Source organism: Pseudonaja textilis, chromosome 5 (genome assembly GCF_049901715.1).
Source record: "Pseudonaja textilis isolate UNSWEBS1 chromosome 5, rPseTex1.2, whole genome shotgun sequence".
Classification (NCBI taxonomy): Eukaryota; Metazoa; Chordata; class Lepidosauria; order Squamata; family Elapidae; genus Pseudonaja; species Pseudonaja textilis.
Window position 1 is genome coordinate 71,486,465 of NC_141994.1, and position 27,706 is coordinate 71,514,170.

At 47.6% G+C, this 27,706-nt stretch overlaps 1 protein-coding gene across 1 annotated transcript in view; it reads right to left on the reverse strand.

Annotated features, from left to right (window-relative positions):
- The window catches only part of PLXNA4 (plexin A4), a 546,538-nt gene that overhangs the window by 14,148 nt on the left and 504,684 nt on the right, over positions 1-27,706 (reverse strand). The window contains exons 26-30 of the mRNA XM_087935355.1: positions 23,587-23,690; positions 13,524-13,623; positions 10,866-11,056; positions 7,053-7,222; positions 3,884-4,096 (exon numbers count right to left, since the gene is read on the reverse strand). Coding sequence (XP_087791481.1) covers positions 3,884-4,096; positions 7,053-7,222; positions 10,866-11,056; positions 13,524-13,623; positions 23,587-23,690 — 778 coding nt within the window. The remainder of the gene's footprint in view (positions 1-3,883; positions 4,097-7,052; positions 7,223-10,865; positions 11,057-13,523; positions 13,624-23,586; positions 23,691-27,706) is intronic.

Here is a 27,706-nt window from a genome sequence, read left to right on the forward strand (position 1 = left end):
TTCCAGGGTGGCCCGGGTTTCTTCGCGGTGGCGTGGAGCTAATTGTCTTGTGCGTGCCTTTGGAGGGGGGTGGCTGCTGCTTCTCATTACAAAGCTCGTTAATAATCATTTAGCATATGCAACGCGGGTAATGAGACCATGTGTTGCAGGCAGGAGATGGCAATTACAGGAATGACATAATTAGGCAACCGTTCCGGGGGGGGGGGTGCGCAGGGGGCATCGAAGTCTTCATCAGAAGCCCGGAAGAATCCCAACTCAAAGTAAACTTCAACCGTGGGACGGTCGGACTTGGTTAGGCCAACTGGATCTGGGGTTTGCCCACTCATGGAAACACCCCTGGCAGAAGACAATTGGGGCGGATGCCCGCATTGCTAAGGATATCAACGTTGGACATTTTAAACCAAGGGGTCTATTATACACTGGTTTACGCAGACGTGAGAAAGGAGGACTTTGACTTGGAGATGAAAGAAGAGGACTGCAATAATGATTTCCACTCCCAGCAGATGGTCCTACCTTCCGTTAAAATAGCACCAACATCAGCTCTCCATATCAAGAGAACTCACGGGATAAGTCTTACTTCACAATTACTACCAACCTGCCTTCCATGGAGGACCTGTATCTTGCATGAGTCAAAAGGAGGGCTGTGAAAATATCTAGAGACCCCTCACATCCCGGAAATAAACTGTTTCAACTCCCACCCTCAAAACGACGCTATAGAGCCCTGCACACCAGAATAACGAGACACAAGGACGGTTTTTCCCGAATGCCATCACTCTGCTAAACAAATAATTCCCTCAACACTGTCCAACTATTTACAAAGTTTGCACTACCACTACTATTAATCTTCTCATCACTCCTTATCTCCCCTCCCCACCCCCTTGGGAATGTATGACTGTAACTTTGCTGCTTGTATCCTTACGATTTATATGGACTGTTTCCTAGTATGATTTGATTGCTTATTGTACCCTATGACTATTATTAAGTGTTGTACCTTATGATTCTTGACTCTTGACGAATGTAGGGAGGGAGGTTGTTTTTCCCCTTCTGGAGGTTTGAGGGAAGCCTCTGGAGACTGGGAGGTTGTTTTTCCCCTCCTGGAGGTTTGAGGGAAGCCTCCGGAGTCCGGGAGGTTGTTTTTCCCCTCCTGGAGGCTTGAGGGAAGCCTCCGGAGCCTGGGAGGTTGTTTTTCCTCCTGGAGGTTTGAGGGAAGCCTCCGGAGTCCGGAGGTTGTTTTTCCTCCTGGAGGCTTGAGGGAAGCCTCCGGAGCCCGGGAGGTTGTTTTTCCCCTCCTGGAGGCTTGAGGGAAGCCTCCGGAGCCCGGGAGGTTGTTTTTCCCTCCTGGAGGTTTGAGGAAGCCTCCGGAGCCTGGGGAGGGCAACCCCCCGCCATGGTGCAGGAGGCTGACTAGGCCACACCCACCATGGCCACGCCCACCCAGCAACCAGGCAGAGAACCCCTTGCTAAAACATTTGAAGCCCACCCCTGCGCACAATGGGCATTCCCGTTTCCCCCTGTTTGTGCGAGACGCACACGGTTTCGCTTGCCGGCTTTGTTCCTTCTTTCATCCGGCTGGCCTTGAGCTCATTTGTCAGGAGGAGAGGCCCAAACCCGCTAAAGACTTCTGTGTTGTAGGCAACATTAAAAGCTGTTTTTCCTCGCCCGTGTTCCCCATTGACCGGATAATTATTTTTTTAGGATTGGACGGAGACCTCGGCTTCTTACGGAGGCGGTTTCTTAGCAACCCGAAGGCAGCTCGGGAGAGACCTGCCTTTAATTAGGCTCCAGTCCTGCAGGATGAGAGGAAATGCCAGCTGCTTACAAGCCCTGGGAAAAGGAGGTAGTAGAGGTTGCTAGCGGTTTGCAAAGGCAGGCCGGGCCGTTGGGCTGGACGACAGACGAGAAACAGTCTGATTATCTCTCGCCAGCGTTTGGAGGGTCGAGCTATCTTCTGTGATCTCGGTCCGGGAGGAGGCTACGGGTCCTCCAGGGTGACGCCAGAGAAAGAAGCGTGGCTTTGGAACTTTCCGGCGAATTTGTTTTTCCGAGCCAAAAGGAAAGAATTTCTGCTGGGAGGCTAACGGGGTAGGGTGAAGTTCTGGGAGGTGTTTAGTTAGGAGCTAGACAAGCTGGGCCTGTTGGGTCAGGGCTGCAGAGGTTATTTCCTTACCTGAGTAGAGAAAGGGGATGGCCAAGGATGGGCAGAAGAACAGAAGCAACAGGTGTTCCTTCTGACTTCCTGCCGGCTTCCCCATTGAATTTCTTTGTGAGAATCTGGCAGAAAACATTGGAAACTTTTCTTCCTCCTCCTCCTCCTCTTCTCCCCCTCCTCCTCTCTTCTTCTTCCTCTTCTTCCTCCTCCTCTTCTTCTCCTCTTCCTCCCCTCCTCCCCTCCCCTCCTCCTCTCCTCGTCCTCTTCCTCCTCCTCTTCCTCCTCCCCTCCCCTCCTCCTCCCCTCCTCCTCCTCCTCCTCCTCCTCCTCTTCTTCTCCTCTTCCTCCCCTCCCTCCCTCCCCTCCTCCTCTTCTTGTCCTCCTCTTCCTCCTCCTCCTCCTCCTCTTCTTCTTCCTCCTCCTCCTCCTCCTCTCTTCCTCCTCCTCCTCCCTCCCCTCCTCCTCCTCTTCTTCTTCCTTCCTCCTCCTCTCTCCTCTTCCTCCTCCCTCCTCCTCCTCTCTTCCTTCCTCCCCTCCTCCCTCCTCTTCTCTTCCTCCTCCTCCTCCTCTCTTCCTCCTCCTCCTCCTCCTCCTCCCTCCTCCTCCTCCTCTTCTTCATTTTTTTCTTCCTTCTTCTTCTTCCTTCTCCTTCCCTCCCTCCTTCCTTTCTTCTTCCTCCCCCTCCTTCCCTCCCTCCCTTTCTTCACTGCAGTTTTGAAGTTAGTAACTCGGTAGTTCTGTGAATCTGGCTTCCTCATTTGACTTTTGCTTGTCAGACGGTCACAAAAGGGGATCACATGATCTCAGGATCCTGCAACCGTCATAAATAAGAGTCAGTTGCCAAGCATCTGAATTTTGATCACAGGAGCATGGGGAGGCTGCAATGGTTTTTTCTAAGTGTGAAAAACGGTCACAAGTAACATTTTCAGAGCTGTAGGAACTTTGGATGGTCACTAAATGAACTGTTGTAAGTCAATGAATACTGATAATGCTCTTACAAAAGATAGAGAGAGAGAGAGAGAAGAGAGAGAAAAGAGGAAAAAGAAAAGAGAGAAGAAGAGAGGGACGAGAGAAAAGAAAGAGAGGAGAGAAAGAAAGGGGAAAGAGAGAAGAGAGAGAGGAGAGTGAGAAAGAGAGAAGAGAGTGGGGAGAGAGAGGAGAAAGAGAGGAGAAGGAAGACAGAGACAGACAGGAGAGAGAGACAGGAGAGAGAGAGAGAGAGAGGAGAGAAAAGAAAGAGAGGAGAGAGACGAAAGAAAGAAAGTAAGAGAGAGAAGAGACAGAGAGAGAGAAAGAGACAGAAGCAGAGAGAAAATACAGAGAAGAGAGAGAAGCAAGATATAGACAGAGAGAGAGAGAGAGTGAGAGAGAAGAGAGAGAAGAGGAAAAAGAAAAGAGAGAAGAAGAGAGAAGAAGAGAGGGACAAGAGAAAAGAAAGAGAGGAGAAAAAGAAAGGGGAAAGAGAGAAGAGAGAAAGGAGAGTGAGAAAGAGAGAAGAGAGTGGGGAGAGAGAGGAGAAAGAGAGGAGAGGGAAGAGAGAGACAGAGACAGGAAAGAGAGAGGAGAGAAAAGAAAGAAAGGAGAGAGGAGAAAGAAAGAAAGTAAGAGAGAGAAGAGACACAGAAAGAGAAGAGAGAGACAGAGACAGAAACAGAGAGAAAATACAGAGAAGAGAGAGAAGAAAGATATAGAGACACAGAGAGAGAGAAGAGAGAAAGAGAGAGCCAGACATACCTTTCTACCCAGTTCTTGTAGCTGGGGATATCCTTGGCATAAAGCAGTTTATTAGATGGGGAATCTTTGCCCAAACGGTGCTCTGAGGTCGAACAGGAGTCCATGAAGGTTTGTGCTACCACTGATAAGCAGGCATCCGTGATGCTGTTCTTGTGAATGTCGAAGACAAACTGCGGATTTTTGATCATGTTCACCCAAAACCTCAAGGGCAGGCTGAAGTCAAAAGAGAGAAGGAGGCCATGGCAGCATCATTATTATTATTATTATTATTATTATTATTATTATTATTATTATTATTATTATTCAACACAAATTCAAGTAGTCCTTGACTTACAACAACACCCAGAACTGGAACTACCATCGCTAAGCGGCTGGGTTCTGAAATGAGCCGTTCCTCATTTTACCACCTTTTCTGCCAGGGTTGTTAAACGAGTTTACCATGGTTATTACCAGTGGTGGTATTCTACCGGTTTGGCTCAGTTCGGCTGAACTGGTAGCTCCGACGATCATCCGTGAGTGAACCGCTTTGCTCCGATGATCAGCTGCTTGGCCCTCCAGCAGGACTGACCTTTATATCCTGTTTTTTTTCAACCTCAGCTGCTTCATATGCAGCCGACTGCTGCCCGTCGGCTGTTTGACACCCAGGGCTTGCAGCAGAAGGGGAATTGCAAATGCTGTGTGGGCGCCCGGGCGCAAAGGGCGCACTCACACCCAACCGATCGGGGAACTTTTTGAAACCCACCACTGGCAATTACGCTTGTTAAAGGATTCTGGCTTTCCCCCTTGATATACAGGTACAGATGAACAGAGTTGGAAGGGACCTTGGAGGTCGTCTAGCCCAACCCCCTGCCCAAGCAGGAGACCCGACACCATTTCTGAGAGAGGACAGTCCAGTCTCTTCTTGAAAGCAAAACAAATTTCCTTCTTGGAAGCCTCCTAGGGATGCTGCAAAGGCCCTAAGCACCGCTGTAACTTTTGAGTGGGCTCTAATCAATCAATCAATCAATCAGAATAGAGCTGGAAGGGACCATAGAGGTCTTCTAGTCCAGCCCCCTCCTCAAGCAGGAGAACCTATACCGTGTCAGACAAGTGGCTGTCCAGTCTCTTCTTAAAAACGCCTAGTGCTGAAGCACCCATGGCTTCTGGTGGCAAGTAGTTCCACTGGTCAATGGTTCTCACTGTCAGGAAGTTTCTCCTTAACCCCAGGTGGCTCCTCTCCTTGATCCGTGTCTACCCATTGCTTTCTTCTCCTACCTTTAGGTGCTTTAGAAAATAAGTTAATCCCCTTCCTCTTTGTAGCAGCCCCTCAAATACTGGAAGGCTGCTGTCGTGTCACCCCGAGTCCTTTTTCTTCCTCCAGGCTGACCATAGCCAGTTCCTGCTGTCAGGGTCCCATCAGTTACCCCCAATTAAATCACGAGTCTCGAGCCAAACTTCAAAAGGATTTATTGGGAGTGACCATGTCCGGCACTGCCTGGGTGTAGCTGACTCTGAGACACATCATTCATTGTCACCCTTGACCCTGGTTTTTCCCCCACCCCCTGGGTGTATCGTAATGCATATCCTCCAATGGGACACATCCATAGCCCAGAGTCCTCAATCAGGCTCTCTCCAGTTAGACATTTGCCTGGCAGAAACTTAAGTCCCCTAGTTACTATCTCTGAACAACGATATATGGAATGCGCTTTCGATTTCCACGCTGCCGCGTTGCTCTTTCAGACCCCTTTTCCCTCTCCCTTTCTGTTGGCCACTCTAAAAATACCGTAGAAACATTTTACGAGTTGACACCTGCGACCATTCTTCGTTCGGTTTAATCCCCAGGGGCCTTTAATCCTCCCAGAGACCGAAACGTATGCAGGAACGCACAACTAAAACACGCAACTGGCCGTATGTCGATGAACACCTGTGATACCACCAAGCCACGGCCACAGAACCAGGAGTAAAAAAAAGTTCTGAATCCCACCGCTGGCCCTTTATCCTGGCCCACCTTCCAAGTGTCAATGCCCACCGTTGGTTTAATCCAAGATAAACATTCCCCAATAATCCAAGATAGATATTCCTCCGCCCACATCCCTTCTAAGGCACTTCTTAGCTACTTGATCAACCTCCTCACGATTCTCTCTGTTGGTGACTTTCCCTGAATCCCTGGCTGTTGTTCGTTCTGCAGCGAGGAACAGGCGGGAAGTCAAGAAGCCATCGAGAAGAAGAAAGAAGTTGGGGATGAATTGAATCTGCTCAAACCACGTCTCCGGCTCTTTAATCCCGCTTTCCGCGCCTCGTTTTTTTTCCCCCCGTCTTTAAAGGAGCCCCTGAGTGGCTTCAATCAGCCTTGAATGAATTGCCGCAGATGATGTTAATAATATGCTGATGTTTCATTAGTTTCAAGTTTCTTTCTTCCTCTCCTTCTGTTCCGTCTCTTTCCCTCTCTCCCTCCCCTCCCTGTATTCACTCCCTCCCTCCTTTCCTTCTGTCCCATCTTTCTCTCATTCCCTTCCTTCCTTCCTTCCTTCCTCTCTCCCGCTCTCTCTTGTGTTCACGCCCCCCTCTCTCTTCTTTCCTCTGCTCCCTCCCTCTCCCTCTGTTCCCTCTCTTTCCCTTTCTTCTTTCCTTCCTCCCTTCTTCCCTCCCTTGTGTTCACTCCCCCTCCCCCTCTTCTTTCTTGTTCCCTCTCTTTTCCTCCTCCCTTCCTTTTCCCCTCCCTCCCTCCCTTTCCTTCCGTTCCCTCTCTTTCTCTCCCTCCCTCCCTCCCTTTTCCTCTCTTCCCTCTCATTTGCTCCCTCCCTCCCTTCCTTTTCCCCTCCCTCCTTCCTTGTGTTCTCCCTCTCTCTCCTTTCCCTATTCCCTCTCTTTCTCTCCCTCCCTCCCTTCCTCCTTTTTTTCTCTGTTCCCTCTCTTTCTCTCCCTCCTCTCTTCTTTCCTTCCCTTTCTCTCTTTCCCCTCCCTCCCTCCTTCTTAATCTCTGTTCCCTCTTTCCCTCCCTCCCTCCCTTAAGTCATAAGTCAAGGACTACTCTACATTTTGGATGTGGCATTTCTTGACTCTGCCCTAGCTGCTTCTGGTTCCCTTGGGTAGAAAGGTTCCGAAAAAACCCCCCTTCAATTTTAGGAACGTTTCTGCAAATGGCTTCCCCTTTGAGCCCAGGTGCGCCGGGCTCTTCGGAAGCACCCACCAATTGCTTTTCCAGGTGTGCCGCACGTGAGGATCGTGGATGTTGTGCTTATCTGCCTGCTCATCCAGGAAGTCAAACATGTACTTGATGGCCAGGGGCAGCGCGCTGCCTCGATGGGCCGTGCTGAAGATGGTCTCAAAGAGGTCATCCACAAACTTCTGTAAAGTGCCCTGTGAGGAAAAGAGGGCAGCGGGAAGGAAAGAGGCAAAAAAAACAGGGAGGAAGAGGAAGAGGAAGAGGGGAGGGAGGGAGGGAGGAAAGAAGGAAGGGAATGAATGAGGGAAAGACAGGGAACAGAGAGAAAGGAGGGAGCGGGTGGAAGGGAGAGAGAGAGAGAGAGAGGGGGAAGGAGGCAGGGAGGAGGAGGGAAGAAGAAGAGGAGGAGGAAGAGGAAAGGAAAGGAGGGAGGGGGTGGAAGAGACAGAGAGAGAGAAGGAGGCAGGGAGGAGGAGGGAAGAAGAAGAGGAGGAGGAGGAAGAGGAAGAAGACAAAGAAGGAAGAGGAAGAAACAAAAAAGAAATAAAGAAAGAAGACATTATAAACGATTATTTAAAAAAAAAAGAATTACAAAAACAATGTTATAAACGATTCACAAGGCGGCCACTTGGAAGATAATTATATTCCATTATTTGAGGGGCTGCCACAGAGAAGAGGAAGTCAAACTGTTCTCCAAAGCACCCAAAGGCAGAAGAAGAAGAAGCCACGGATGGAAACTCACCAAGGGAAGAAGCAACCTAGAATTGAGAAATTTCCTGACAGGGAGAAAAATTAATCAGGAGAACGACTTGCAACGGGAAGTTGTGGCTGCTCCAACACTGGAGGCTTTTAAGAAGAGACTGGACAGCCACTTGTCTGGAATGGTATAGGGTTGCCTGCTTGAGCGGGGTGGGGGTGGAATAGAAGACCTCCAAGGTCCCTTCTCAACTTCTGTTATACTTCTGCATTAGGGACGATTGGCCTTCCTCCTATGCCCATAGTTGAGCCTCTTCATCTCCTCCTTGTGAGCAGAATCCACTGGCTGCCCACCACGAAAAACCAAACGCTGGCTTTAGCCCGGCCTCGGTTCGATCGGGCAGCCGTTCTTTACTCATTGATTTTGCAACCCAAAGGGAGCTTGTTAGCCGCTTAGGATGTTCGTTAGCATAAGGTGGATAACATTCTTTTTGGACCATGATAGCAACAGTACTTATATACCGCTTTGCAGTGCTTTGAACCGCCCTCTCTAAGCGGTTTACAGAGTCAGCCTCTTGCCCGCAACAATCTGAGTCCTTGTTTTACCCACCTTGGAAAGGACGGAAGGCTGAGTCAACCTGCAGCCTGGCGGGATTCGAACTGCCAAACTGAAGTAAGCCGGCAGTCAGCAGAAGTAGCCTGCAGTACTGCACTCCTAAACCGCTGAGCCACCGAGGCTCCTCATGAGCCCTGTTTGGTGAAGAACCCCTATTGTACCAGCCCTTTGGTGCAGGTTGGAGGTTGGAATAGAGATTGGGTCTCCAACCTTGGCAACTTTAAGACTTGTGGACTTCAGCTCCCAGAGTTCCTCCGGCTGAGAGGACTAGAGGACCTCAAAGGTCCCTTCCAATTTGTTATTCTACATTCTCTGGGCCTGTGGTGTGAGTCAGATCATTCCAGAAAGTTATCCCAGGCCTCATCTGGCTTGGTGTCAAACCCGAAATTGACATAGGCGTAGCCATTTTATTTAGCCTTATTATATATTCCTGTTTTTTTTTTTCTTTCCCTTTGCTAGTTATGGGAGGAAGGGTTTCGGGCTTGCCACATTCCTACGGTGGGAGGAAGGAGATAGAGAGAGTTGTTTAGGCTGGGTGGTTCTTCTTCCCGTGGGAAACCCTGCTGAGACCTGGAGGTGGAGATTGATGACGCCAGGAAATGCTGATTTACTTCTGTTGGGAAATGTGACTTTTGGGAGCTGTTTCTAACTTCCAATATTACGTGGTGTAATTCCGGGTTGGGTCAGATCCGGAATTACAACAGATTTTGCCACTTTGATGTTTTCCTAAATAAAAGAAATTGTTTTGGAAGATGGACTTGGCTTTTTTCTTTTTAAATGGATTTCATCCCTTGGAAACCTGCCACTCGGGTCTTGCAAAAAAGAAACAACAACACACAAAAACGCATCACAACCAGTGATGGGATTCAACCGGTGGAACAACCGGTTCACCCAAACTGGTCCGTACCGGCTGAATCCCATCCCTGACTACAACCAAAGACAGATATATCTCAGCTGGCTTGTGGAGAAGAAATGAAAGCCAAGATGGGGTTCAGGGCCGCTTCCCATCGGAGTGGGTGGATTGCGGGGAAGGGGGCCTGTACCCCCACACCAAGGGACGGCCCGTCTCCCCCATATGTCTCTGGGAAATCGCCCCCTTCCCTACCTCTGCCGGTCTCTGGTTCGCTCTACTGGGTTCGGCACTTTGAAAGTGTCAGCAAAATCAATGCTACATAAATCACCCATTGTTGGCGGTGAGTAAGGGGAAGACGGGAGACTCTGAGTTTTAAACCATCTTCGAGGTATTCCCTGGGCCAAAAGTCAACAGCCGAGAATTATAAAGCTGTCACACAAATCATCGCTCCTGAAGCACCAGCTTTGGTGACAGCCGAAAGCCAGGTTCCTCTCCAAAACCTCCATTTAGGTCAACACCTCGGCGGAGAGATTATTTCCTTGTCAAGCAACCTATTTGGGAGTGCCTCTCTCTCTCTCTCTGTTTCTTTCTCTATTTCTGCCTGTCTCTTTTTGTTTCGCTTTCTCTCTCTCTTTTCTCTTTTTCTCTCTTTCTCTTTTTCCTTCCTTCTCTCTCTCTGTTTCACTTTCTCTCTCTCTCTCACTCTTTTTCTGCCTTTCTGTCTTTTTGTTTCGCTTTCTCTCACTCTCTTTCTCTTTTTATGCCTCTGTCTTTTTGTTTCTACTTCTTTCCCCCTCTCTCTTTCTTTCCTTCTCTCTCTCTGTCTCTCTTTCTCTCTCTATGTGTCTTTCTCTCACACTCTTTTTCTGCCTCTGTCTCTTACTTTCTTTCTCTCTTTCTCTTTCTCTTTTTCCTTCCTTCTCTCTCTGTTTCACTTTCTCTCTCTCACACTCTTTTTCTGCCTCTCTGTCTCTTACTTCCTGTTTCTGTTTCTCTTTCACTTTTTCTTTCCTTCTCTCTCTCTCTCTCTCTCCCCCCTCCCCTCCCCCTCTCTCCTGTATTTCTCTTTCTTTCTATCTCTCTTTTCCTCTTTCTCTGTTTCTCATTTTCTTTCTCTATGTCTCCTTCTCTGTCTCTTTCTCTCTTTTACCCTCTGTTTTTCCTTTCCTTTCTCTTACTCTCTTTTGTATCTTTCTCTCTGTATCTTTCTCTCTTTCTCTCTCACTCTTTCTATTTCTGTCTTCCTTTTTCTTTCTCTTTGTCTCGTTCTCCATCTCTTTCTCGCTGTCTCTCTCTCTCTCTCTCATATATACACGAGAGTATCTCTTAGAATGTTGAGATGGTTGATAATTTACCACGCTAACTTATGATGAGCACCTCAGACAAGCAATCGAAGTATAAACAATAATTAAGACCACCAAGAACAGTTCTACCAAAACTGAGGGCAAGTAACTTGTAATAAAAAGCGAGAAGGCCTCACTCCCTTCTAGCACTGATGATGTTACCTAGTTGGGTGATGAAACGTCTGCAAGAAAACCACCAACCTCAGAGAGCACCGAGGACCCCACAATTCAACCCTGAGCTCTTTTCTTGGTACAATTCCATTTTTTTTTTCCCCTATTCCCCCGCATTCCCTTTTGGGGTCCTTTCGCTTCTCTCCAGCCTCACCTACCTTGGTGGCTAGCAGCCTTGTCAGGTAGATTTCAGATACCATCTTGCTCCCTCGGTCCCCTTCTTTCTGATCGCCATGTTCGTGGTTCTTCACCAAATGCCACATCTTGACCCCGCTTTCTAGGTCTGGCGTGATCATGGGCGTCCGGGAACGCAAGCTGTCTGGGCTCCCAGTATATCGGATCATGTTTTCTGAAAGCACAAAGGGACACAAACCCTCGAAGATTTTCTTCCAAGGTTTATGTGGAGAAAGAAAATCGAAACTGCGACGGAATCCTTGGGGCTCTCTGAGCTGGATTGTCTTCTGGGAGACGTTTCATGACCCAACTATGATCATCACTAGAAGGCGGGTATAATCATCAGGGGGGGGGGGGGGGGGGGGGGGGGGGGGGGGGGGGGGGGGGGGAGGGAAGAAAAAAGGGGAGAAAACTCCCCCCCCCCCAAGCCAGAGGCCCTGTGATGTATATACACAGAGAGCAAACCCATTCCCTTCTAGCACTGATGATCTTACCTAGTTGGGTCGTGAAACGTCTGCAAGAAAACAACCAAGCTCATAGAGCACCAAGGACCCCACAGTCCTCCTCTTCCTCCTGTTACTCCTCTTCCTTTTCTTCTTCTTCCTCCTCCCCTTCTCCTTCTCCTCTACTCCCCAAATCCCATTCTCTTCTAGCCCTGATAAAGTTATCTAGTCGGGTCATGAAATGTCTGCAAGTAAACAAACAAGCTCAGAGTGCACCAAGGACCCTACAGTCCTCCTCTTCCTCCTGTTACTCCTCTATCTCTTCCTCTTCTTCCTCTTCCTCCTCCTCCTCCTCCTCTCCCTCTACCTCTCCACAAGCCCCTCCCTTCTAGCACTCATGATGTTACCTAGTTGGGTCATAAAACATCTGCAAGAAAACAACCAAGCTCGGAGAGCACCAAGGACTCCACAATCCTTCTCTTCCTCTTGTTATCATCTTCCTTTTCTTCTTCCTCCTCCTCCTTCCCTTCTCCTTCTCCACTCCCCAAATCTCATTCTCTTGTAGCACTGATAATGTTACCTAGTTGGGTCATGAAAGGTCTCCCAAGAAAACAGTCAAACTCAGAGAGCACCAAGGACCCTACAGTCCATCTCCTCCTCTTGCTACTCTATCTCTCCCTTTTCTTCTCACTCCTCCTCCTCCTCCTCCTCCTCCTCCTCCTCCTCCTCCTCCTCCTCCTCCTCCTCCTCCTCCTCCTCCTCCTCTCCACAACCCCCTCCTTTCTAGCACTCATGATGTTGGGTCATAAAACAGCTGCAAGAAAATAGCCAAGCTCAGAGAGAACCAAGGAACCTGCAGCCCTCCTCTTCCTCTTGATACTCCTCTTCCTCTTCTTCCTCTTCTTCCTCCTCCTCCTCATTCTCCTTCTCCTCCACTCCCCAAATCCCACTCCCTTCTAGCACTGATGATGTTACCTAGTTGGGTCATGAAATGTCTGCAAGAAAATTAAGAACCTCAGAGAGCAGTCCTCCTCCTCCTCCTCCTCCTCCTCCTCCTCCTCCAACCCCACTCCCTTCTAGCACTGATGATGTTATTTAGTCGGGTCATGAAAGGTCTGCAAGAAAACAGCGAAGCCAGTGGCGGGATTCAACCGGTGTAACAACCGGTTCGGGGAACGCGTCGTTCGTTGGAAAACAGCTCTAAAACTTACCTTCTGCTGCAGCCCCGGTGAGTAAAAACAGCTGAGGCGCGGCAATCCGCTCTACGATGCCTATCAGCTGGGCTTCAAACCAAGGGAATATAGGACAGACTAGTGCAGGGGCCGGTGGGCAGGGCTAATAGATTACCGGAACTACCGGTTCACTTGAACCGGTACGTACCGGCTGAATCCCACTTCAGAGAGCACCCAAACCCCACCATTGTACCGTTGTGGTGGTGGTTGTCGTTGCTGTTATCATCCTCCTTCTCCTCCAACCCTAAACCCTTGTAGCACTGATGATGTTACCTAGTTGGGTCATGAAAGGTTTGCTAGAAAACAACCCGGCTCAGGGAGCACCAAGGGCCAACCCCCTCATTTCAACCCTGAGCTACGTACATTTTTCCCTTCATTGGATTGTTCTCCTAAGAGTCACTGGATCCTTGTATTAAGGAATGAGTTGCTAGTCTAAAAATGGCTGCATTGAGATGCTCAAAGACTGGCCTGATTTCCAAAGCCTCTTCCAGTCCTGTTGTTTTGTTCTGTTATTTGTTATTTGATGTACTGTGTTCTGGACTCCACATTATACATTATTTCCCAAGATTTTGGCCACGTTTTATTACAGGGATTAGCCTGTAATTTGTGTTTTTCACGGCTTGTCAGATTGTTACTCTCCTCTGAGCATCTAAACCAGGGGTGAGGGAACCATGGCCTTCTATATGACTTGTGGACTTCCAGAATTCCTAAGCCAGCATGGGTTCTTTACAATTTATGGACTTTAACTCCCAGGATTCTTGAGCCCACATGGCCCCCTTTACAACCCGTGGGCTTCAACTCCCAAATTTCTGGCTTGGAAATTCTGGGAGTTGAAGTCCAGAAGTCATAAAAGGGCCATTGTCCCCCACTCCTGGACTAAACCATTTTCAAAAGGCTGGTGGTCCGTGTCCTCGTTGCCTTTTTGACTCCTCGGTTGTCTCACGTGCCCTGGTGGGAAAGTCCTTACCGTACTTGCTGGCGGAAGTCCTCGAGACGGTGAAATTGTTGATCGCGTTGTAAGCAGTGACTTGCTTGGACACCAAAGCCACCAGAGAGCCATCCGGCACCTAAAAAGAGGAACGCACCTTTTATCAATCTGAGGTAGTTGTGCAAAAGACACCAGTGCACTTGTGGGTAGTTCCTTGACCGCAACTGAGGTGAACGTTTCTGTGGATAAGTGAGACACTTGTTAAGTGAGCATTGCCCCCATTTTATACATGGGTTTGGGGGAAGGGGGCGCGATGAACTCAGCGGTTCTGGACGTTGAGTTTGGAGAGCTGGATTCGAGACCCGAACTCTGTGTAAAAGAGCGAGTTCCTGTTTTGCCTCCAGCTCCTGCACACCCAGCATTTTGAAAGCATGTGCCTGCGAGTAGACAAACAGGTACCACTTCGGTGGGAAGGAAACAGCGTTCTGTGCACCTTTGGCATATAGCCCTGCTGGTCACGTGACCATGGGAAATTGTTTTTGGACAATACTGACTCCCTTGGGGAAGAAACAGAAATGAGCACCCAAATGGGAAATACAACTTTCCATCAGCCAAAGGATAGTTTTGACGTTACGGGAATGAATGAATTCCCAATTGGTTATACTGTGTTGGTCACACCCATTCCAAGTGCTGGGTCTAGTTTACAGATTTACAGAGTTGGAAGGGACCTTGTAGGTCATCTAGTCCAACCCCACCCACCCACTCAAGCAAGAGACCCTACATTATTTGTGACCAGGGTAAGCCCAGTCTCTTCTTGAAAGCTTCCAGCGATGGAGCTCCAACTTCTGAAGGCAACTTCTGTTCCATCGCTTCTATCAGAAAGTTTCTCCTTATTTCCAGGTTGAATCTCTCCTTGATCAGTTTCCATCCATTATTCCTTGTCTGGCCTTCGGGGTGCTTTGGAGAATAGCTTGACCCACTTCCTCCTCTCTGTGGCAGCCCCTCAAATATTGGAAGACTGCTATCCTGGCTCCCCTGGTCCTTCTCTTTACTAGACTAGCCATGGCCGGTGTCAACTCATAAAATATTTCTATGGTATTTTTAGAGTTGCCAAGAGAAAGGAGGATGGGAGGGAAGCAGTGCGGCAGCTTGGAAATCAAAAGTGCATTCCATAAATAGTTTTCAAAGATAGTAACTAGGGGACTGAAGTTTGCCACAAAATTCTAACTGGAGAGTATGATTGATGACTCTTGGCTATGGAGGTGTCCCAGTGGAGAATGTGAATTACGACACACCCAGCAGGTGGTGGTGGGGGAAAAACCAGGGTCAAGGAAGAACAATGAATGTTGTGTCTCAGAGTCGGCTACACCCAGGTGGTGCCGGCATGTTCACTCCCAATAAATCCTTTTGAAGTTTCCGAAGTTTGGCTCGAGACTCATGATTTAATTGGGGGAAACTGCTGAAATCCTGATCCACAGTTCTTGCAACCGTTCATTGTATGTTTCAGCCTCCAGTCCCGTAATCATCCTGGTTGCTCTTCTCTGCATTTTTAGAATAGAATAGAATAGAATAGAATAGAATAGAATAGAATAGAATAGAATAGAATAGAATATGGAATGGAGAATAGAATATGGAATGGAGAATAGAATAGAATAGAATAGAATAGAATAGAATAGAATAGAATAGAATAGAAAAATAGAATAGAATATGGAATGGAGAATAGAATATGGACGGAGAATAGAATAGAATAGAATAGAATAGAATAGAATATGGAATGGAGAATAGAATATGGAATGGAGAATAGAATAGAATAGAATAGAATAGAATAGAATAGAATATGGAATGGAGAATAGAATAGAATAGAATAGAATAGAATAGAATAGAATAGAATATGGAATGGAGAATAGAATAGAATAGAATAGAATAGAATAGAATAGAATAGAATAGAATAGAATTCTTCTATTGGCCAAGTGTGGTTGGACACACAAGGAATTTGTCTTGGTGCAAATGCTCTCAGTGGACATAAAAGAAAAAAGACATTCGTCAAGAGTCAAGAATCACAAGGTACAACACTTAATAATAGTCATAGGGTACAATAAGCAATCAAATCATACTAGGAAACAATCAACATAAATTGTAAGGATACAAGCCACAAAGTTACAGTCCTACAATCACAAGTGGGAGGGGATGGGTGATAAGGAGTGATGAGAAGACTAATAGTAATAGTAGTGCAGACTTTGGAAATAGTTGGACAGTGTTGAGGAAATTATTTGTTTAGCAGAGTGATGGCTTTCAGGAAAAAATTGTTCTTGTGTCTAATTGTTCTGGTGTGCAGTGCTCTATAGCATCATTTTGAGGGAAGGAGTTGAAACAAATTATGTCCGGGATGTGAGGGGTCTGTAAATATTTTCACAGCCCTCTTTTTGACTTGTGCAGGATACAGGTCCTCCATGGAAGACAGATTGGTAGCCATTGTTTTTTCTGCAGTCCTAATTATCCTCTGGAGTCTGTGTCTGTCCTGCTGGGTTGCAGAACCAAACCAGACAGTGATAGAAGTGCAGATGACAGACTCCATAGTTCCTCTGTAGAACTGGATCAGCAGCTCCTTGGGCAGTTTGAGCTTTCTGAGTTGGCCATTGTTCTTCAAGAAAAAATCAGAGAAACTGGTCCAGGGAAGGACATCAAATATCTTCAGGTGGGGGAAAAGAATTAAAAAAAAAACACTATGAGATGAATGGTGGACTTGGGAATGAACGGCCTTGAGAAGAGAAGTCATCTTCAAACATAAGAGGTTACTGAGACTTCTTCTCCCTCTCATCCAAGAGGAATCATCAGATCAAGGACTCAAGGCCAGGAGTCTAACTTACTACCGAGTTGTAGCAAGGCCACCTGGCCATCTTTGGTTCTTCATGAATTCGTGTGTTCATAGCCTCTTAGGAAGTAGGCAGCTGATTTGAAAACCATTGAGAAAAATATAATTTGCATGTGGATTTGTGGAATCGTTGGCGCTCTCCAAAAGTCCACATCTATTGATGAGTCTAGTGATCCATATCCACATCTCTGTGGGTCTATTGATAGCTGAATAGATGATGATTGCTGAATAGAATAGATGATGATTGCAGTTGATGATTGATGGCTGGTTGACACATAGAGATAGATCACATTTACACGCCATTCAAAGGAGACAATGAAAGAAAGCTGAGAAGGCAACAAAGCGACCAGAATACATCCCCTCCAAGCAATCAACAGCCAGATAAACAGGGATTAATACCAGACAAACAGCCAGGCAGAAAACAATACCCTAATCAAGAAAGGACCAAAGAGAAAACCACACATTCCCACCGACATAGGGCAAGCTGTTGTATATAAACAGGGAGCAAATCCCACACTCACTAGCACTGATGCTATTACCTAGTTGGGTCATGAAATGTCTGCAGGAAAACAATCAAACTTGGAGAAAATGAAGGAACTAATGTAGAGAAAAGTAAAGTCATAAACACTTAGGTAAGAAAAACCAGAAGTGCACATATAGACTGGGTGAAACCAGATTTAATGGCAGTAACTGGGAGAGGGATCTTGGAGTCTTAGTGGACAACCAGTTAAATAGGAGCCAGTTGTGTGCAGCAGCAGCCAAAAAGGCCAATGCAATCCTAAGTTGCATTAAAAGAGGGATACAATTGAGATCAAGGGAGGTACTAATACCACTCTATAAAGCCTTAGTAAGGCCACAACTAGAGTCCTGCATCCAGTTTTGGTCACCACACTATAAAAAAGATGTTGAGACTCTAGAAAAAGTACAGAAAAGAGCAACCAGGATGATTAGGGGACGGGAGGCTAAAACATACAATGAACGGTTCCAGGAACTGGGCCTGGCTGGTCTAGGGAAGAGAAGGATCAGGGGAGGCAGGATAGCGGTCTTCCAATATTTGAGGGGCTGCCCCAGAGAGGAGGGGTGTGTGTGTCAAGCTATTTTCCAAAGCACCTGAAGGACAGAGAAGGAATAATGGATGGAAACTGAACCAGGAGAGATTCAACCTGGAAATAAGGAGAAACTTTCTGACAGTGAGAACGATCAACCCATGGAACAGAAGTTGCCCTCGGAAGTTGTGGGAGCGCCATCACTTGAGACCTTCAAGAAGAGACTGGACTACCACCTGTCAGAAACGGTGTAGGGTCTTCCGCTTGGGCGGGGTTGGGCTGGACTAGATGACCTACAAGGTCCCTTCCAACTCTGCAAATCTGTAATCCCGTCATAGTGGTATTCCAGCCTTTGAGGGGCTGGCAGAAAGAGGAGGGCGTCAATTTTTATATCCCAAAGCACCTGAAGACAGGCAGGGCAAGAAACAACGGATAGAAACTGATCAAGGAAAGAAGCAACCCGGAATGAAGGAGAAACTTCCTCACAGGGAGGACAATTAACCCGTGGAACTGCTTGCCACCAGACGCTGTGCGTGCTTCATCACCGGAGGCTTTTAAGAAGAGACGGAACAGGATTTACGAGCGTGCGACATCATCATTGGTAATTGTCAGAAAGTCCGCAAAGTGAAGTCTGATTGTTCCTGCTGTTACTTTTCATCAGAGCTGTCACTATGAAATACAGAAAACTTCGGCGGGGCGGCCGAGGGAGGGAGTCGGCGAGAGAGGAAAAAATGGACACCCGGGAGGCTATATTTCACCCCCAGCCAAACCTTTGCCCCCCATTTTAAGTGAAAACATACTGACTGGCAAGTAAGTTTGTCTTGGAATGGGAGTTTCATATTTTACAACTTTGACCGCTCGGAGCCGTAGCTGGATTCCATTACTCCGAAGGCATTCTTTTGGAAAAATAAGATGATGTCGGTAATCAATCCTTTCCTTTCCCTCGCTGTTTTTTTTTTCTTTTTCTATTTTTTTTTTCTTTTATTCTTCCCCCCTTTTCGATCCGTACCGTTGCAAGAAAAAGAATAATAATCCCCATCACGGAGTGTACAGCAAATTATTTCCCACTGGATCTTTCTGTGGGCAGGCTGCCGTTCCCTACATCGCAATATATCTTGATGAGAACCTGTAGGAGCTCTCGCGAAGGATGCAATGGGCCGGTTAACTGTTCTTGTGGATATGGTACTTGGCAGGAGGAGGGTGGGGGGGAGGGGGAAGGGAGGAGGAGGAGGAGGAGGAGGAGGAGGAAAGAGGACGACGACTGTGGGGTCCTTGGTATTCTCTGTGCATGGTTGTTTTCTTGCAGACATTTCACTACCCATCTAGGTAACATCATCAGTGCCATCAGTGGTAACGTTATCAGCACTGATGATGTTACCTAGCTTGAGTAATGAAACATCTGCAAGAAAACAACCAAATTCATTACCCCATAGTCCCCTCCTCCTCCTCCTCCTCTCCTCCTCCTCTCCTTCTCCTTCTCCTCCTCCTCTTCCGCCTCCTTTCCTCCTCCCCTCTTCCTCCTCCTTCTCTTTCTTTCCTCCTCCTTTTCCTCCTCCTCCTTCCTCCTCCTCCTCCTCCTCTCCTTCTCCTTCTCATCTTCCGCCTCCTTTCCTCTTCCTCCTCCTCCTTTCCTCCTCCCCTCTTCTTCCTCCTCCTCCTCCTCTTCTGCCTCCCCTCCCCTCCTCCTCTCTCCTCCTCTCCTCCTCCTCTCCCTCCTCTCTCCCCTCCTCCCCTCCCTTCTCCCTTCTTCCAAGTAAGAACAATAACAATCAACTAGCCCATTGCTTCCTCCACAACAGCCGGTCATGTTTCCTAGTCAGGAGTGGCCTTCAAAAACTTTAGCAAGGGGTTCTCTGCCTGGTTGCTGGGTGGGGTTGGCCTAGTCGGCCTCCATGGTGGAGCGGGTTGCCCTCCCTAAACTCTGGAGGCTTTTGGGGAGCCTCCAGGAGGGCGAAAATGGCCTCCCTGGGCTCTGGAAGTTGGAAACGGGCCCATTTCCAGCCTTCCCAAACTCCCGGGAGGCCCGTTTTTCGCCCTCCCTGAGCCTCTGCTCGCACCCTGCACTTAACTGCATCCAGGGCTGCGTTGGGACTCCGGGGAGGGGAGGGCAGGGCAGGGCAGGGCAGGCCCAGAACCTGCAACAGACACCTTTGTGTCGTGCCCCAGTTGGAATCTGATCCTGAGAGAGAGGTGGAACAACTGACAGGGGGTGGGAGTGTGGCTCCGGTGGCTGTGAAGGAAACTGGGGTAGGGCACAGGCTGGCTGGGCATTCAGAGGAAGACCCAGGCTCACCCACTCTTCATCCTAAGGCCTGCAGGGAGGAATGGATAGGGAGCAACATGGTTTACGGGGGAGAAAAGGGCCCTGATCCCCTTCATGGGCTGCAGCTGGGAAGACTGTTTAAAAGGGCAAACTGCGCATGGCAAAGTTGCTGGAAGCAAAGCGTGCATTATCTTTGTCGAGGCTTATCCGGGGTTTTGGCGTCCTCCACACTGCGTGTGCCTCGTTACCGTTTGGAAGTCTGCAAGTTATTATCCTGGTCTGTCGTGTTAATTACTTCAGCGTGGTTTGTGTTGGTTTTTTTTTTATTTCTACTTTATCTGTATTTTGGGTTCAGACCGCATTTCTTCCCTTCGTGGACTGTTTTTGGAAGAGTTTGATCTCCCCGCCGAAGATAATCGGACGTTGTGGGCCAAGTTGGAGACATTAAAGGGAATTTATCTACTTTGGTGACTTTGTTATTTTTGTGCTACGCCCCGGGTCATCACAACTTTGGATTGGGCTGGATAGCCTCATGGTCTCCCAGAGAAAAATGAAACAAAGTTGAATATTCAGCTATTGACAAGAGTCTCTGCGTCTGGCACATCTTTATTGAACATTCAAGGAAAGGGCCCTCTTGCCATCAGCCTTAACCATAATTAGCACTTATCACCGAGTACTTTCATCTTCAAAGCCATGCGAGGATGCTAATTAACCAGCTCTCCTTGAAGCCAGCAAGAGTGGCTTTTCACATCTGGCTGTTCATCTTCTCTCATCTTTATGCAAACCAGGGATGGTCAATAAGTCCTTTAATGACCTGGTGGACATCACTCAAAGACACCCCGCAGAGACGAGGGAGGGTCAAGCTATTCTCCAAAGTGCCAATAGGCAAGACGAGAAACAATGGATGGAAACCAACCAAGCAGAGAAGTGACTTAGCACTAGATTAGATTAGACTAACAGAGTTGAAAGGGACCTTGTAGGTCATCTAGTCCAACCCCCCACCCAGGCAGGAGACCCTACATCATTTCTGACAGTTGGCAGTCCAGTCTCTTCTTGAAAACATCCAGGAATAAAGCTCCCACAACTTACGAGGGCAACTTCTGTTCCATGGGTTGATTCTTCTCACTGTCAGAAAGTTTCTCCTTATTTCCAGGTTGAATCTCTCCTGGATCAATTTCCATCTATTATTCCTTGTCTGGCCTTCGGGTACTTTGCAAAATAGCTTGACCCCCTCCTCCTCTCTTTGGCAGCCCCTCAAATACTGGAAGATGCTCTCCTGTCTCCCCTGGTCCTTCTCTTCACTAGACTAGCCAGGCCCAGTTCCTGCAACCATTTATTGTATGTTTTAGTCCCTTAATCCTCTTTGTTGCTCTTCTCTGCACTTTTTCCAGAGTCTCAACATCTTTTTTACATCTCTTCTTTGTGGCAAGCCCTGAGATATTGGAAGACTGCTATTATGTCCTTCTTTTCCTTAAACTAGACATGTCTTCTGTCCATCCATGGTTTGCTCAGATGTCTTTCTTTCTTTCTTTCTTTCTTTCTTTCTTTCTTTCTTTCTTTCTTTCTTTCTTTCTTTCTTTCTTCCTTCCTTCCTTCCTTCCTTCCTTCCTTTCTTTTTCTTTCTTTCTTTCCTTCCTTTCCTTCCTTTCCATCTCTCTCTTCTTTCTTTCTTTCTTTCTTTCTTTCTTTCTTTCTTTCTTTCTTTCTTTCTTTCTTTCTTTCTTTCCTTCCTTCCTTCCTTCCTTCCTTCCTTCCTTCCTTCCTTTCCATCTCTCTCTTCTTTCTTTCTTTCTTTTCTTTCTTTCTTTCTTTCTTTCTTTCTTTCTTTCTTTCTTTCTTTCTTTCTTTCTTTCTTTCTTTCTTTCTTTCTTGTGCTTTGAAAAATAGCTTGACCCTATCCTCTCTGTGACAGCCCCTCAAATACCGGAAGACTGCTGTATGTTTTCTTTTGGTTTTTCTTGTCTAAAAGTGTAAGACTTTACTTTTTTCTTTCCAAAACTTCCTAACAGTGAGGACAATTAACCAGTGGAACCGAAGTTGCCTTCAGAAGTTGTGGGAGTGCCATCACTGGAGGCTTTCAAGAAGAGACTGGACTGCCATCGGTCAGAAATGGTGTAGGGTCTCCTGCTCAAGCAGGGGTTGGACTAGATGACCTCTGAGGTCTCTTCCAGCTTCTATTATTCTGTGGTCTACACGGGTAAGATCAGGATGTAGTTTTGGTTGGAAATGACCCCCCAACCTGCCTTATTCTAAGGATTATCTCAACTGGATGCTCTAGAAGGTCTACTCAGGGTTTTGTTTTGGTCCTAGATTTGGTGGAGTTGGCAGAGGAAGGCACTATGCTGGTGGTGCCCCTTTCTCTCCTTCTTGAGATGTTATGGTCGTAAGTTTGAAAAACTAGACATAAGTCCCCTTTTTTCCCAGGATTGCTGTAACGTTGGATGGTCACTTCACAATTGTGTTACTAAGTTAAACAGCCGCAGGGGCTCACTTAGCAACCGTGGCAAGAAAGTTTGTAACATAGGGCAAAACTCATTTAACAGCTGTCTGACGTAGCCATAAAATTTTGGCTCAATGGAGGTCACAAATCAAGGACTGCTACCTATAAGGCTGGCCTGATGTCCCATTGGTGAGTCCTTTAGGTACCTTTGGTGGGCCAACCTGTGAACAGAATTGCCAGCGAAATCAACCCAGATCTGATCTCCACACCTGGGGTCTCCAACGTTACAGCCTCAGGATTCTGACGCTTAGCCCCATTTAAATCACGAATCTCTAGCCAAACTTCGAAAGATTTTATTGGGAGTTAACATGTCTGGCATTGCCTGGGTGTTGCCGACTCTGAGACGTATCATTCATTGTTACTCTTGACCCTGGTTTTCCCCCCAACCCGCTGGGGGTGTCGTAATTCACATTCTCCAATGGGACACACCCATAGCCCAGAGTCATCAATCATTCTCTCCAGTTAGAATTTTGCACTGGCAGAAACTTCAGTCATCTTGCTACTATCTTTGAAAACATTTATGGAATGCGCTTTCGGTTTGCAAACTGTCGCACTGCTCCCCCCCCCTTTCTGTTGGCAACTCTAAAAAGACCAGGGACATATTTTATGAGTGGACATACAGGTGGGCCACAGAAGACCATCAGGGTTAATCAAACCTCACTACCTCGAAGAATGAAATATTTTGGGAAACATTAAAAAAGTAGGCTCGAATATTTCCTCGAAAGAAGAAATGGGGAAAAATCTTAAAGGAGGCAGAAACCGGCCCCAGTCTCCCTGCCCCAAGCAGAAACTGAGGAAGCCAGCTTTTAGAAAGGCAAATGTGGTCATCTATTCAGAAACAACTGGGCCAGACAGAGGCTCCAGATAAGCAACACAATCAAAGGTTGACAAGATTAGCTCAGACAAACACCTAGGACAGTGATGGCTAAACTTTTCAGCACCAAGCGCCCAAAGTGTGCGTGCACCCCCCCAAAAAAAGTAATGTGTGCACGTCCCCTGTGAATGTGCCCCACCCCCATGCATGCCCCCTGTCCCCTCAAAGTACTCCAGCCCCACATAAACACACACATTCCCCATGCATGCGCCCTGCCCCTGAGCATGCAGAGACGCGAAGACCAGCTGGCTAGCAGGAGGCACTGCGTGGCAGACCTGATTTTCATTCCCTCTTTTGCCTATAGAGCCAGCTATGACCCCTACATGACCCCCCTAGGAATCCAGAAGGTATAAAAAACCCACCCGCTCTAAACTCCCTTTTGTCAGCTGCCCCTGAATCACACGTGGTGGGTGGTTCTGCTTCATCAATAAAAGGGAATTTCCCATCAGCCTCCAAGCCTCCATTTTATCTCCAGCGCCTTTCTGCCAGCTTTGGACCTGAACCAGGTGGATTTTCCTTCCAACCAAACCAAAGCTGATTTACACACCTGATAATGGGCGAGGGTATTCAGCCTCTTCCAGTCGTTCTCAATCTTGGTGGTCAGATCTTCATCTTGAAGGATCATTCTGATCCCGTTAGTCTGCCGCCATTCTGCAAGGAAAGAGAAACGCATGTCATGCCCGCAAGTGAATGGAAATGTTTTTGGGGAGAACAGCAATGTGGCCTCTGCAGGTAAACAGATTAACAGAGTGGGAAGGGACCTTGTAGGTCATCTAGTCCAACCCGCCGCCCAAGCAGGAGATCCTACACTATTTCTGATGGATGGCAGTCCAGTTTCTTCTTGAATGCCTCCAGTGATGAAGCTTCCACCACTTCTGAAGGCAACTTCTGTTCCGTGGATTGATTGTTCTCACTGTCAGAAAGTTTCTCCTTATTTCCAGGTTGAATCTCTCCTTGGTCAGTTTCCATCCATTATTCCTTGTCTGGCCTACAGATGCCTTAGAAATTAGCTTGACTCCTTCCTCCTCTCTGTGGCAGCCCCCCAAATATTGGAAGACCACTATCAGGTCTCCCCTGATCCTTCTCTTCCCTAGACTAGCCAGGCCCAGTTCCTGCAACCGTTCATTGTATGTTTTAGCCTCCAGTCCCCTAATCCTCCTGGTTGCTCTCCTCTGTAACTTTTTCTAGAGTCTCAACATCTTTTTAATAGTGTGGTGACCAAAACTGGATGCAATACTCTAGGTGTGGTCTTCCTAAGGCTTTATAGAGTGGTATTAGTACCTCCCTTGATCTCGATTGTATCCCTCTGTTAATGCAATTTAGGATTGCATTGGCCTGTTTGGCTGCTGCTGCACACTGCTGGCTCCTATTTAGCTGGTTGTCCACTAAGACTCCAAGATCCCTCTCCCAGTGACTGCTGTTAAACCTGGTTTCACCCAGTCTATATGTGTCCTTTTGGTTTTTCTTGCCTAAGTGTAAGAGTTTAATTTTCTCTCCATTGAGTTTCATTTTGTTAGAGAGGGCCCAGGGTTCTGTCAAGGTCTTCTAGTCCAACCCCCTAAGTGTATGATTTTACTTTTCTCTACACTGAGTTTCATTTTGTTAGAGAGGGCCCAGGGTTCTGTCAAGGTCTTCTAGTCCAACCCCCTAAGTGTATGATTTTACTTTTCTCTACACTGAGTTTCATTTTGTTAGAGAGGGCCCAGGGTTCTATCAAGGTCTTCTAGTCCAACCCCCCTGCTGAAGCCGGAGACTCTACACCATGCCAGACAAACGGCCGTCCGATCTCTTCTTTGAAAACCTCCAGGGATGGGAAGCACCCACCGCGTCTGAAGAGAAGCCCTTCAACACCACCTTTTCTAGAAGCGTGGGTCCCGTCGGCGTAATATGCAAGGAAGGGTTTTGTTTTTATTTTTTGCTCTCAGCTGCTTCTCCGGCACTTCATTACAGCGTGTTTGCAAAATGGGTGTTTTGCTTTCCGTTCCCACTTTGGAAGCCAGCTGGTAATCAACCTTGCCAATCGGAGGGGAAGCTTCACTGCTGAAGGGAAAGTGGGAGGAGGAGGAGAGAGGCCACCCCAGCGTCTTTCTCTGGAAGAAGACGGAGAAAGGACAGAAGGCGAACATCCCCCCTTGGCCTTCTGACTGTGCGGATGCTTGAAACGGACCCACGGGCCGCGAGCGGCGTAGCAAAAAGGACGGCGAAATCGCGACGTGGCGTCTCCTCTACGCAAACCAACAGCCGTGATAAGCTACGTTCGGGGGTGGGATTCAAATATCCGGTTCTCTGCCCGGTTGCTGGGTGGGTGTGGCCGTGGTGGGCGTGGCCTCCTGGAACTCCCGAGAGGGCCATTTTTCGCCTTTCCCCGGAGTCCCGAGGCTTCCCTAGGTCCTCTGGGAGGGTGAAAATGACCCAAACCTTGTTCCAAGGAAACAAACACGAAACCGAGGTAACGGCAAAACCTTGTAATGATTCTTTATGAATTCCGTTCCTTCCCGGTGAAAAGGCTGTTTCAAACTAATTGTTTCTGATAAGAACGAGCCTTGCCGAGGTGGTGCAAGGCTGCCAAGAACACTAGATAAAGTTACTAAGAAATATTTCCAACACAAAGAGTCTCCAGACACAAACCAGGATAGCCTGAACTTCCACAAGGCTTGAAGGGCAAGAACTTCTTTGCTTCCTGCAAAGAATCCCACCTCTGAGGGCTAGCTTTTATCCCTTTAGGGAGGAGGCATTGCCTTGCAGCCTTACTCTCCTCGGGGGCCTCTTCCTCACTGCTGCCAGCCTCCACAATCTCCGAAGGCAGCTCTCCACTCCCTGGTGGTCCTGGCCCCATCCCTGCATCGCACGCAGGACCCTCATCTGAGTCCCTCACTCTCCGAGACCTCAGCCATTTGCACCTGCTGCTGGCGAACCTGGAACTTCCGGTTCGGCCCAGTTTTCGCCCTCCCAGAGCCTCCACGCAAACTCTGTACTCACCTGCATCCAAAACAGGCTGTATGGAGACTCCTGGGAGGGGGAGGGCAAGGTGGGAGGGGCAAGCTGGTCAGTTCAACTCCCGGTTCGGCGAACCAGATATAAATTAAACATCCGGTTCGCCTGAACCAGGACAAACCAGCTGAATCCCACCCCGGCTGCGTTCCTTCTGTTTGGCTGGCACAAGCGAACATAATCCCAGATTAACTTGTTAACAGGCCAACATTTCCTCCTTCCCAGGGATGCAAAGGGGAGATTCATTTAAATTAATCCAATGGGGCGCAGTGGTCAGAGTGCATTACTGCAGGCTGCAACTGCCTGCACTTTGGCAGTTCGAGGTCCCCCAGGCTTAAAGTTCCCAAAGTTGGAGACCTCTGGCCTAGAGAATAGCATCTTCCTAAAACAAACAAACAAACATACATACATACATTCTTAAGTTTTCACGGGTACTTACATGTATGGTATTCAGCTTTGTTTGGGTATTTTCCCACATCGTTATAGTTGTGCTTTTAAAGTTGTAGCAACGTTTCGGCAGAATCTCATCTGCCATCATCAGGCTTCTGTGTTTGCTTCAGACGAACACAATATAGAAGCCTGATGATGGCAGATGAGATTCTGCCGAAATGTTGCTACAACTTTAAAAGCACAACTACAATGACGTGGGAAAATACCCGAACAAAGCTGAATACCATATCTATCTATCTATCTATCTATCTATCTATCTATCTATCTATCTATCTATCTATCTATCTATCTCTCTCTCTCTCTCTCTCTCTCTCTCTCAAATGAAACGGCATGGCAATAACAAGTACAGGTGGTCTCGCTTAACGTCCAGTCATTTGGCAAACATTCAAAGCTCTGACAGACGCCCTCCCCCTAAATATTTATTTCTCAGATTCAATTTTTTGGATGTCCAGCGCCATTCAAGCAGTCGCATGAGTGCATTTCCAGCACACAATTATAGCTGCATGAATGATTGTGGTTTATGCTGCCAAAATGCACCATTTATTTCTGCTTTCTGGCTGAAACGCTCCTGGCACCTGAAGTGTTCGTTTAATGACCACAGTCTTTGATTTATGAACCCAGCGTTTGTTTTATAACAACCACCGCTCCACAACCCCTGCTCTAAATCGTTTGGTAAAAACAAAGTCAGTTGTGCGATGACTGGCATGACTGACAGCCATCATTCTGGTGTCAGCTTTGAAAGCCATATTAGCACCAGGCGCTTCCGCGCTGCCACCTTCTTGAGCCTGGGAAAATGGGAGGGGGGAATTTCTTGGAGCGTAGGTGGTTAGGCATAATAGCATTCTTCTTCTACGTCAAGGTCATGTTCTTTCTGCACCTGGGTGAGAGGACATCTCAAGTTGGGACTGATGGTGATTGGGGCATGTGATGCGATGATGGATGCAGGGGATGGATTTGTAATTTTTTTACTTATTGCAAGGAAATCCGGAACTTTCAGATTTGGGATTTCCCAGATGTGGCAGTTTACTACTCTAATAAAAGGAACCTTGGGGGAGGATGTCTGCCTCGGAGTTATTTGTTGGATGGAAGTTTTCTGGAACGCTGACGTCTAGGCTTAGTGACCGTGGTACGTTGAGGACTACCTGTCTGCTCCTAAACAGGGGCCACCTGCGCACAGCAGACCGTGATGGGAAAATATAGGCTGACATGTTTCTCCTTACATCTTG